The sequence below is a fragment of the Oncorhynchus keta genome, chromosome 10 (assembly GCF_023373465.1).
Source record: "Oncorhynchus keta strain PuntledgeMale-10-30-2019 chromosome 10, Oket_V2, whole genome shotgun sequence".
Lineage (NCBI taxonomy): Eukaryota > Metazoa > Chordata > Actinopteri > Salmoniformes > Salmonidae > Oncorhynchus > Oncorhynchus keta.
Genome location: NC_068430.1, coordinates 1,688,741 through 1,701,229, shown reverse-complemented (window position 1 = coordinate 1,701,229; position 12,489 = coordinate 1,688,741). Strand labels below are relative to the sequence as shown.

Here is a 12,489-nt window from a genome sequence, read left to right as displayed (position 1 = left end):
CTAACTGTCTGTGTTGTGTTGTCAGATCACGTCTCTGTCTGTGTTGTCAGACCCCGTCTCTAACTGTCTGTGTTGTGTTGTGTTGTCAGATCCCGTCTCTGTCTGTGTTTTGTTGTCAGATCCCGTCTCTAACTGTCTGTGTTGTCAGATCCCGTCTTTAACTGTCTGTGTTGTGTTGTCAGATCCTGTCTCTAACTGTCTGTCTGTGTTGTGTTGTCAGATCCTGTCTCTAACTGTCTGTGTTGTGTTGTCAGATCCTGTCTCTAACTGTCTGTCTGTGTTGTGTTGTCAGATCCTGTCTCTAACTGTCTGTGTGTGTGTCAGATCCGTCCTTAACTGTCTGTGTTGTGTTGTCAGATCCTGTCTCTAACTGTCTGTGTTGTCAGATCCCGTCTCTAACTGTCTGTGTTGTGTTGTCAGATCCCGTCTTTTACTGTCTGTGTTGTGTTGTCAGATCCTGTCTCTAACTGTCTGTGTTGTGTTGTCAGATCCCATTTCTGTCTGGGATGTGTTGTGTTGTCAGATCCTGTCTCTAACTGCCTGTGTTTGTCAGATCCCGTCTCTGAACTGTCTGTGTTGTGTTGTCAGATCCTGTCTCTAAATCTGTCTGTGTTGTGTTGTCAGATCCTGTCTCTAACTGTCTGTCTGTGTTGTGTTGTCAGATCCTGTCTCTAACTGTCTGTGTTGTGTTGTCAGATCCTGTCTCTAACTGTCTGTCTGTGTTGTGTTGTCAGATCCTGTCTCTAACTGTCTGTGTTGTGTTGTCAGATCCCGTCTCTAACTGTCTGTGTTGTGTTGTCAGATCCCGTCTCTAACTGTCTGTCTGTGTTGTGTTGTCAGATCCCGTTTCTGTCTGTGTTGTGTTGTCAGATCCTGTCTCTAACTGTCTGTGTTGTCAGATCCTGTCTCTGTCTGTGTTGTCTTGTCAGATCCTGTCTCTAACTGTCTGTGTTGTGTTGTCAGATCCCGTCTTTAACTGTCTGTGTTGTGTTGTCAGATCCTGTCTCTGTCTGTGTTGTCAGATCCCGTCTTTAACTGTCTGTGTTGTCAGATCCTGTCTCTAACTGTCTGTCTGTGTTGTGTTGTCAGATCCCATTTCTGTCTGGGATGTGCTGTGTTGTCAGATCCTGTCTCTAACTATCTGTTTTGTGTTGTCAGATCCCGTCTCTAACTGTCTGTGTTGTGTTGTCAGATCCTGTCTCTAACTATCTGTTTTGTGTTGTCAGATCCCGTCTCTAATTGTCTGTGTTGTGTTGTCAGATCCTGTCTCTAACTGTCTGTCTGTGTTGTGTTGTCAGATCCCGTCTCTAACTGACTGTGTTGTGTTGTCAGATCCTGTCTCTAACTGTCTGTCTGTGTTGTGTTGTCAGATCCTGTCTCTAACTGACTGTGTTGTGTTGTCAGATCCTGTCTCTAACTGTCTGTCTGTGTTGTGTTGTCAGATCCCGTCTCTGACTGTCTGTGTTGTGTTGTCAGATCCAGTCTCTAACTGTCTGTGTTGTCAGATCCTGTCTCTAACTGTTTGTGTTGTGTTGTCAGATCCTGTCTCTAACTGTCTGTGTTGTGTTGTTAGATCCCGTCTTTAACTGTCTGTGTTGTGTTGTCAGATCCCGTCACTAACTGTCTGTCTGTGTCGTGTTGTCAGATCCCATCTCTAACTGTCTGTGTTGTCAGATCCTGTCTCTAACTGTGTTGTGTTGTCAGATCCTGTCTCTAACTGTCTGTGTTGTCAGATCCTGTCTCTAACTGTCTGTCTGTGTTGTGTTGTCAGATCCCGTCATTAACTGTCTGTGTTGTGTTGTCAGATCCTGTCTCTAACTGTCTGTCTGTGTTGTGTTGTCAGATCCCATTTCTGTCTGGGATGTGCTGTGTTGTCAGATCCTGTCTCTAACTGTCTCTCTGTGTTGTGTTGTCAGATCCCGTCTCTAACTGTCTGTGTTGTGTTGTCAGATCCCGTCTTTAACTGTCTGTGTTGTGTTGTCAGATCCTGTCTCTAACTGTCTGTCTGTGTTGTGTTGTCAGATCCCATTTCTGTCTGGGATGTGCTGTGTTGTCAGATCCTGTCTCTAACTGTCTCTCTGTGTTGTGTTGTCAGATCCCGTCTCTGACTGTCTGTGTTGTGTTGTCAGATCCTGTCTCTAACTGTCTGTGTTGTCAGATCCTGTCTCTAACTGTTTGTGTTGTGTTGTCAGATCCTGTCTCTAACTGTCTGTGTTGTGTTGTTAGATCCCGTCTTTAACTGTCTGTGTTGTGTTGTCAGATCCCGTTTCTGTCTGTGTTGTGTTGTGTTGTCAGATCCCGTTTCTGTCTGTGTTGTGTTGTCAGATCCTGTCTCTAACTGTCTGTGTTGTCAGATCCTGTCTCTGTCTGTGTTGTCTTGTCAGATCCTGTCTCTAACTGTCTGTGTTGTGTTGTCAGATCCCGTCTTTAACTGTCTGTGTTGTGTTGTCAGATCCTGTCTCTGTCTGTGTTGTGTTGTCAGATCCCGTCTTTAACTGTCTGTGTTGTCAGATCCTGTCTCTAACTGTCTGTCTGTGTTGTGTTGTCAGATCCCATTTCTGTCTGGGATGTGCTGTGTTGTCAGATCCTGTCTCTAACTATCTGTTTTGTGTTGTCAGATCCCGTCTCTAACTGTCTGTGTTGTGTTGTCAGATCCTGTCTCTAACTGTCTGTGTTGTCAGATCCCGTCTCTAACTGTCTGTGTTGTGTTGACAGATCCCGTCTCTAACTGTCTGTGTTGTGTTGTCAGATCCCGTCTCTAACTGTCTGTGTTGTGTTGTCAGATCCCGTCTCTAACTGTCTGTCTGTGTTGTGTTGTCAGATCCCGTCTCTAACTGACTGTGTTGTGTTGTCAGATCCTGTCTCTAACTGTCTGTTTTGTGTTGTCAGATCCCGTCTCTAACTGTCTGTGTTGTGTTGTCAGATCCTGTCTCTAACTGTCTGTGTTGTCAGATCCCGTCTCTAACTGTCTGTGTTGTGTTGACAGATCCCGTCTCTAACTGTCTGTGTTGTGTTGTCAGATCCCGTCTCTAACTGTCTGTGTTGTGTTGTCAGATCCCGTCTCTAACTGTCTGTGTTGTGTTGTCAGATCCCGTCACTAACTGTCTGTGTTGTGTTGTCAGATCCCGTCTCTAACTGTCTGTGTTGTGTTGTCAGATCCTGTCTCTAACTGTCTGTGTTGTGTTGTCAGATCCCGTCTCTAACTGTCTGTGTTGTGTTGTCAGATCCCGTCACTAACTGTCTGTCTGTGTTGTGTTGTCAGATCCCGTCTCTAACTGTCTGTGTTGTGTTGCAGGTCCTGGCTTGGCGTTCTTGGCCTACCCTGAGGCAGTAACCCAGCTGCCTATCTCTCCTCTCTGGGCGATCCTTTTCTTCTCTATGTTGCTCATGCTGGGAATAGACAGTCAGGTGAGGAAACAACAGCGATTTGCATTTCATGTTTGTGTTGTTGTTTTGTGTTATGTTGTTGTGTTGTTGTGTGTTGTTTTGTGTTATTGTGTTATGTGTTGTGTTGTTTTGTGTTGTTATGTTGTGGTTTGTGTTATGTTGTTGTGTTGTGTTGTTGTGTGTTGTGTTGTTGTGTTATGTGTTGTGTGTTGTGTTGTTGTGTGTTGTGTTGTTGTGTTGTTGTGTGTTGTGTGTTGTGTTGTTGTGTTGTTGTGTGTTGTGTTGTTATGTTGTTGTTGTTGTGTGTTGTTGTGTGTTGTGTTGTTGTTATGTTGTGGTTTGTGTTGTTGTGTTATGTTGTGTTGTTGTGTTGTTGTGTTGTTGTGTTGTTGTGTGTTGTGTTGTTGTGTGTTGTGTGTTGTGTGTTATGTTGTGTGTTGTGTTGTTGTGTGTTGTGTTGTTGTGTGTTGTGTTGTTGTGTGTTGTGTTGTTGTGTGTTGTGTTGTTGTGTGTTGTGTTGTTGTGTGTTGTGTTGTTGTGTTGTTGTGTGTTGTGTTGTTGTGTGTTGTGTGTTGTGTTGTTGTGTGTTGTGTTGTTGTGTGTTGTGTTGTTGTGTTGTTGTGTGTTGTGTTGTTGTGTTGTGTGTTGTGTTGTTGTGTGATGTGTTTTTGTGTGTTGTGTTGTTGTGTTGTTGTGTGTTGTGTTGTTGTGTGTTGTGTTGTTGTGTTGTTGTGTGTTGTGTTGTTGTGAGTTGTGTGTTGTGTTGTTGTGTTGTTGTGTGTTGTGTTGTTGTGTGTTGTGTTGTTGTGTGTTGTGTGTTGTGTTGTGTGTTGTGTTGTTGTGTGTTGTGTTGTTGTGTGTTGTGTTGTTGTGTTGTTGTGTGTTGTGTTGTTGTGAGTTGTGTGTTGTGTTGTTGTGTTGTTGTGTGTTGTGTTGTTGTGTGTTGTGTTGTTGTGTGTTGTGTGTTGTGTGTTGTGTTGTTGTGTGTTGTGTTGTTGTGTGTTGTGTTGTTGTGTTGTGTTGTTGTGTTGTTGTGTGTTGTGTTGTTGTGTGTTGTGTTGTTGTGTTGTGTGTTGTGTTGTTGTGTGATGTGTTTTTGTGTGTTGTGTTGTTGTGTTGTTGTGTGTTGTGTTGTTGTGTGTTGTGTTGTTGTGTGTTGTGTTGTTGTGTTGTTGTGTGTTGTGTTGTTGTGAGTTGTGTGTTGTGTTGTTGTGTTGTCGTGTTGTTGTGTGTTGTGTTGTTGTGTGTTGTGTGTTGTGTGTTGTGTTGTTGTGTGTTATGTTGTTGTGTGTTGTGTGTTGTGTTGTGTTGTTGTGTGTTGTGTTGTTGTGTGTTGTTGTTGTTTGTTGTTGTGTTGTTGTGTGTTGTGTTGTTGTGTGTTGTGTTGTTGTGTTGTTGTGTGTTGTGTTGTTGTGTGTTGTGTTGTTGTGTTGTTGTGTGTTGTGTTGTTGTGTTGTTGTGTGTTGTGTTGTTGTGTGTTGTGTGTTGTGTTGTTGTGTGTTTGTGTGTTGTGTTGTTGTGTTGTTGTGTTTTGTGTTGTGTTGTTGTGTTATGTGTTGTGTTGTTGTGTTATGTGTTTTGTTGTGTGTTATGTGTTGTGTTGTTGTGTTGTTGTGTGTTGTGTTGTGTTGTATGTTGTGTTGTTGTGTGTTGTGTTGTTGTGTTGTGTTGTTGTCTACAAGAGATGCAGGAAGTCAGTTCCCTCCAACATCTAATCTATCTAACCTAGTAGTGTTAATGTGTTGTATAGTATTATATCATGTGTTGTATAGTATTATATCATGTGTTGTATAGTATTATATCATGTGTTGTATAGTATTATATCATGTGTTGTATAGTATTATATCATGTGTTATATAGTATTATATCATGTGTTGTATAGTATTATATCATGTGTTGTATAGTATTATATCATGTGTTGTATAGTATTATATCATGTGTTGTATAGTATTATATCATGTGTTGTATAGTACTATATCATGTGTTGTATAGTACTATATCATGTGTTGTATAGTATTATATCATGTGTTGTATAGTATTATATCATGTGTTGTATAGTATTATATCATGTGTTGTATAGTATTATATCATGTGTTGTATAGTATTATATCATGTGTTGTATAGTACTATATCATGTGTTGTATAGTATTATATCATGTGTTGTATAGTACTATATCATGTGTTGTATAGTATTATATCATGTGTTGTATAGTATTATATCATGTGTTGTATAGTATTATATCATGTGTTGTATAGTACTATATCATGTGTTGTATAGTATTATATCATGTGTTTTATAGTATTATATCATGTGTTGTATAGTATTATATCATGTGTTGTATAGTATTATATCATGTGTTGTATAGTATTATATCATGTGTTGTATAGTATTATATCATGTGTTGTATAGTATTATATCATGTGTTGTATAGTATTATATCATGTGTTGTATAGTATTATATCATGTGTTGTATAGTATTATATCATGTGTTGTATAGTATTATATCATGTGTTGTATAGTATTATATCATGTATATCATCATGTGTTGTATAGTATTATATCATGTGTTGTATATTATATCATGTGTTGTATAGTATTATATCATGTGTTGTATAGTATTATATCATGTGTTGTATAGTATTATATCATGTTGTATTGTATCATGTGTTGTATAGTTATATCATGTGTTGTATAGTATTATATCATGTGTTGTATAGTATTATATCATGTGTTGTATAGTATTATATCATGTGTTGTATAGTATTATATCATGTGTTGTATAGTATTATATCATGTTGTATAGTATTATATATGTGTTGTATAGTATATCATGTGTTGTATAGTATTATATCATGTGTTGTATAGTATTATATCATGTGTTGTATAGTATTATATCATGTGTTGTATAGTATTATATCATGTGTTGTATAGTATTATATCATGTGTTGTATAGTATTATATCATGTGTTGTATAGTATTATATCATGTGTTGTATAGTATTATATCATGTGTTGTATAGTATTATATCATGTGTTGTATAGTACTATATCATGTGTTGTATAGTATTATATCATGTGTTGTATAGTATTATATCATGTGTTGTATAGTACTATATCATGTGTTGTATAGTATTATATCATGTGTTGTATAGTACTATATCATGTGTTGTATAGTATTATATCATGTGTTGTATAGTATTATATCATGTGTTGTATAGTATTATATCATGTGTTGTATAGTATTATATCATGTGTTGTATAGTATTATATCATGTGTTGTTGTATTATATCATGTGTTGTATAGTATTATATCAGTATTATATCATGTGTTGTATAGTATTATATCATGTGTTGTATAGTATTATATCATGTGTTGTATAGTATTATATCATGTGTTGTATAGTATTATATCATGTGTTGTATAGTATTATATCATGTGTTGTACTATATAGTATTATATCATGTGTTGTATAGTATTATATCATGTGTTGTATATATTATATCATGTGTTGTATAGTATTATATCATGTGTTGTATAGTATTATATCATGTGTTGTATAGTATTATATCATGTGTTGTATAGTATTATATCATGTGTTGTATAGTATTATATCATGTGTTGTATAGTATTATATCATGTGTTGTATAGTATTATATCATGTGTTGTATATTATATCATGTGTTGTATAGTATTATATCATGTGTTGTATAGTATTATATCATGTGTTGTATAGTATTATATCATGTGTTGTATAGTATTATATCATGTGTTGTATAGTATTATATCAGTTGTATAGTATTATATCATGTGTTGTATAGTATTATATCATGTGTTGTATAGTATTATATCATGTGTTGTATAGTATTATATCATGTGTTGTATAGTATTATATCATGTTGTATAGTATTATCATGTGTTGTATAGTATTATATCATGTGTTGTATAGTATTATATCATGTGTTGTATAGTATTATATCATGTGTTGTATAGTATTATATCATGTGTTGTATAGTATTATATCATGTGTTGTATAGTATTATATCATGTGTTGTATAGTATTATATCATGTGTTGTATAGTATTATATCATGTGTTGTATAGTATTATATCATGTGTTGTATAGTATTATATCATGTGTTGTATAGTATTATATCATGTGTTGTATAGTATTATATCATGTGTTGTATCAGTATTATATCATTATATCATGTTGTATCATGTGTTGTATTATATCATGTGTTGTATAGTATTATATCATGTGTTAGTATTATATCATAGTATTATATCATGTGTTGTATAGTATTATATCATGTGTTGTATCAGTATTATATCATGTGTTGTATAGTATTATATCATGTGTTGTATAGTATTATATCATGTGTTGTATTATATAGTATTATATCATGTGTTGTATAGTATTATATCATGTGTTGTATAGTATTATATCATGTGTTATATAGTATTATATCATGTGTTGTATAGTATTATATCATGTGTTGTATAGTATTATATCATGTGTTGTATAGTATTATATCATGTGTTGTATTATATAGTATTATATCATGTGTTGTATAGTATTATATCATGTATAGTATTATATCAGTATAGTATATCATGTGTTATATAGTATTATATCATGTGTTGTATAGTATTATATCATGTGTTGTATAGTATTATATCATGTGTTGTATAGTATTATATCATGTGTTGTATAGTATTATATCATGTGTTATATAGTATTATATCATGTGTTATATAGTATTATATCATGTGTTATATAGTATTATATCATGTGTTGTATAGTATTATATCATGTGTTGTATAGTATTATATCATGTGTTGTATAGTACTATATCATGTGTTGTATTATATCATGTGTTGTATAGTATTATATCATGTGTTGTATAGTATTATACCATGTGTTATATAGTATTATATCATGTGTTATATAGTATTATATCATGTGTTGTATAGTATTATATCATGTGTTGTATAGTACTATATCATGTGTTGTATAGTATTATATCATGTGTTGTATAGTATTATATCATGTGTTGTATAGTACTATATTGAAAGGGGTGAGCCTGATCTAATATGTTTTACCTCTCTGTGTAGTTCTGTACGGTGGAGGGCTTCATCACTGCATTGGTGGATGAGTTCCCCAGAGCTCTGAGAGGAAGAAGAGAACTCTTCATCGCTGCCGTCTGCCTGGTCTCTTATATCATCGGCCTGTCCAACATCACACAGGTACAGTAAACACTCACTCACTCACTCACTCACTCACTAAATCATTCACTCACATCTAGTCCAGTCCAGTCACATCTAGTCCAGTCCAGTCACATCTAGTCCAGTCACATCAGTCCAGTCACATCTATTCCAGTCACATCTAGTCCAGTCACATCTAGTCCAGTCCGGTCACATCTAGTCCAGTCACATCTAGTCCAGTCACATCCAGTCCAGTCACATCTAGTCCAGTCCAGTCACATCTAGTCCAGTCCAGTCACATCAAGTCCAGTCACATCTAGTCCAGTAACATCTAGTCCAGTCACATCAAGTCCAGTCACATCTAGTCTAGTCACATCTAGTCCAGTCCAGTCACATCTAGTCCAGTCCGGTCACATCTAGTCCAGTCACATCTAGTCCAGTCCAGTCCGGTCACATCTAGTCCAGTCCGGTCACATCTAGTCTAGTCCGGTCACATCTAGTCCAGTCACATCTAGTCCGGTCACATCTAGTCCAGTCCAGTCACATCTCGTCCAGTCCATTCCGGTCACGTCCACGTCTAGTCCAGTCCAGTATTTTCAAAGACAAGTTGGCATGTCAGAATTCAAATAACTTAATTAAACCAGAACAAATGTATAAGAAGTACAATAATACAAGTATGGGGAATAACAGTAGTGTTCTTGCTGAGATAAACACATAGTCTCTGTTTCAGCCCACTGCAGGGGATGGGAATTGTTCTAATGACTATCAGCTATTATGTAAGACCAAATGAAGTAAACAGATCAAATCTCCTGAAGTCACATCTGTCCAGCCTAAATCTGTCCAGTCCGGTCATCATCCAGCACAAATAATATATCATCTGTCCAGTCCGGTCACATCTAGTCCAGTCCATTCCGGTCACATCAGTCCAGTCACATCTAGTCCAGTCCGGTCACAATCTGTTTCCGGTCACATCTAAATCCAATGTCACATCTATTTCAGTCCAGTTAAAGTCCAGTCCGGTCATCTAGTCCAGTCATCCCTGTCCAGTAACATCTAGTGACCAAAGTCCAGTCCGGTGAATAATGTCCTAATCCGGTTAATGTCCTCACATCTAGTCCAACCTCTAGTCCAGGATTAATGCTACATGGTTAATGATACAGGATTAATGCTACTGGGTTAAAGATACAGATTAATCTACAGGCCGGTTAATGCTACAGGATTAATGCTAGTCCTGGGTCAAAGATACAGTCAGATTAATGCTACATGGTTAATGTCACAGGATTAATCTACAGGGTTAATCTAGTCCAGTAACATCTGGTTAATGTCACAGGATTAATCACAGGGTGAATGCTAGTCCAGTGGTTAATGCTCCAGTCACAGGTCCAGTCAATCTCGTCCAGCGGTCACATCTAGTCCAGTCACATCTAGTCCAGATTAATGCTAGTCCAGTCCGGTTAATGCTAGTCTGGTTAATCTAGTCCAGGATTAATCCAGTAACAGGGTTAATGCTCACAGGGTTCACATCTAGTCCAGTCCGGTTTAATCAGGGTTTAATGTCCAGGTCCAGTCAATCTAGTCCATTCCGGTCACATCTAGTCCAGTCCGGTTAATCTAGTCCTGTCCAGTCCAGTCACATCTAGTACAGTCCATTAATCTAGTCCAGTCCGGTTTATCCAGTCACATCTAGGGTTTAATCTAGCAGTCCAGGGTTTAATGTCCATTCAGGGTTTAATGCTACAGGGTTTAATGCAGTCCAGTATTTTCAAAGACAAGTTAATGTCAGGATTAATACAGGGTTTAATGCTACAGGGTTTAATGCTACAGGGTTTAATGCTACATGGTTAATGCTACAGGATTACACAGGTTTAATGCTACAATAATAAAAGTATGGGGAAATAACAGTAGTGTTCTTGCTAGATGGTTAATGCTCAGGTTTAACTGCACAGGAATTGTTCTAATGACTATCAGGGTTAATGCTAAGACCAAATGGTAAACAGATCAAATCTTAAGACAAGATGACGTAGCCTTAATCTGCTCCGGATTAATGCACAAATTTATATCACTGGGTTTAATGCTCCACCTGAATTAGTTGCACATGTGGGTTAATGCTGTTTGGCCAAAATAATGTTCATTATTTCAGTGAGTTAAATCGGGTCACCAGAATCCCTGCTGAGTTATAGTGACCAAAGTAGGTGAATAATGTCCTGTGGATCTGGGTTAATGCTACAGGATTAATGCTACTGGGTTAAAGATACAGGATTAATGCTACATGGTTAATGATACAGGATTAATGCTACAGGGTTAATGCTACAGGATTAATGCTACAGGGTTAATGCTACAGGATTAATGCTACTGGGTTAAAGATACAGGATTAATGCTACATGGTTAATGATACAGGATTAATGCTACAGGGTTAATGCTACAGGATTAATGCTACAGGGTTTAATGCTACAGGGTTTAATGCTACATGGTTAATGCTACAGGATTAATGCTACAGGGTGAATGCTACATGGTTAATGCTACAGGATTAATGCTACAGGATTAATGCTACAGGGTTAATGCTACAGGGTTAATGCTACTGGTTAAAGATACAGGATTAATGCTACAGGGTTAATGCTACAGGGTTAATGCTACAGGGTTAATGCTACAGGATTAATGCTACAGGGTTAATGCTACAGGATTAATGCTACTGGGTTAAAGATACAGGATTAATGCTACATGGTTAATGATACAGGATTAATGCTACAGGGTTAATGCTACAGGATTAATGCTACAGGGTTTAATGCTACAGGGTTTAATGCTACATGGTTAATGCTACAGGATTAATGCTACAGGGTTAATGCTACAGGGTTAATGCTACAGGATTAATGCTACAGGATTAATGCTACAGGGTTAATGCTACATGGTTAATGCTACAGGATTAATGCTACAGGGTTAATGCTACAGGGTTAATGCTACAGGGTTTAATGCTACAGGGTTTAATGCTACAGGATTAATGCTACATGGTTAATGCTACATGGTTAATGCTACAGGGTTAATGCTACAGGATTAATGCTACAGGGTTTAATGCTACAGGGTTTAATGCTACAGGGTTTAATGCTACAGGATTAATGCTACAGGGTTTAATGCTACAGGGTTAATGCTACAGGGTTTAATGCTACAGGGTTAATGCTACATGGTTAATGCTACAGGATTAATGCTACAGGGTTAATGCTACAGGGTTAATGCTACAGGATTAATGCTACAGGGTTAATGCTACAGGGTTAATGCTACAGGGTTTAATGCTACAGGGTTTAATGCTACAGGATTAATGCTACATGGTTAATGCTACATGGTTAATGCTACAGGATTAATGCTACAGGATTAATGCTACAGGGTTTAATGCTACAGGGTTAATGCTACATAGTTAATGCTACAGGGTTAAACAGGGTTAATGCTACATGGTTAATGCTACAGGGTTAAACAGGGTTAATGCTACATGGTTAATGCTACATGGTTAATGCTACATGGTTAATGCTACAGGATTAATGCTACATGGTTAATGCAACAGGATTAATGCTACAGGGTTTAATGCTACAGGGTTAATGCTACATGGTTAATGCAACAGGATTAATGCTACAGGGTTAATGCTACAGGGTTAATGCTACAGGGTTAATGCTACAGGATTAATGCTACAGGGTTTAATGCTACAGGATTAATGCTACATGGTTAATGCAACAGGATTAATGCTACAGGGTTTAATGCTACAGGGTTAATGCTACATAGTTAATGCTACAGGGTTAATGCTACATGGTTAATGCTACATGGTTAATGCTACAGGGTTAATGCTACATGGTTAATGCTACATGGTTAATGCAACAGGATTAATGCTACAGGGTTAATGCTACAGGGTTAATG

At 37.1% G+C, this 12,489-nt stretch overlaps 1 protein-coding gene across 1 annotated transcript in view; it reads left to right on the top strand.

Annotated features, from left to right (window-relative positions):
• LOC118382275 (sodium- and chloride-dependent GABA transporter 1-like) overlaps positions 1–12,489 on the top strand; it is a 37,217-nt gene that overhangs the window by 11,299 nt on the left and 13,429 nt on the right. The window contains exons 10-11 of the mRNA XM_052526181.1: positions 3,296–3,408; positions 8,503–8,634. Coding sequence (XP_052382141.1) covers positions 3,296–3,408; positions 8,503–8,634 — 245 coding nt within the window. The remainder of the gene's footprint in view (positions 1–3,295; positions 3,409–8,502; positions 8,635–12,489) is intronic.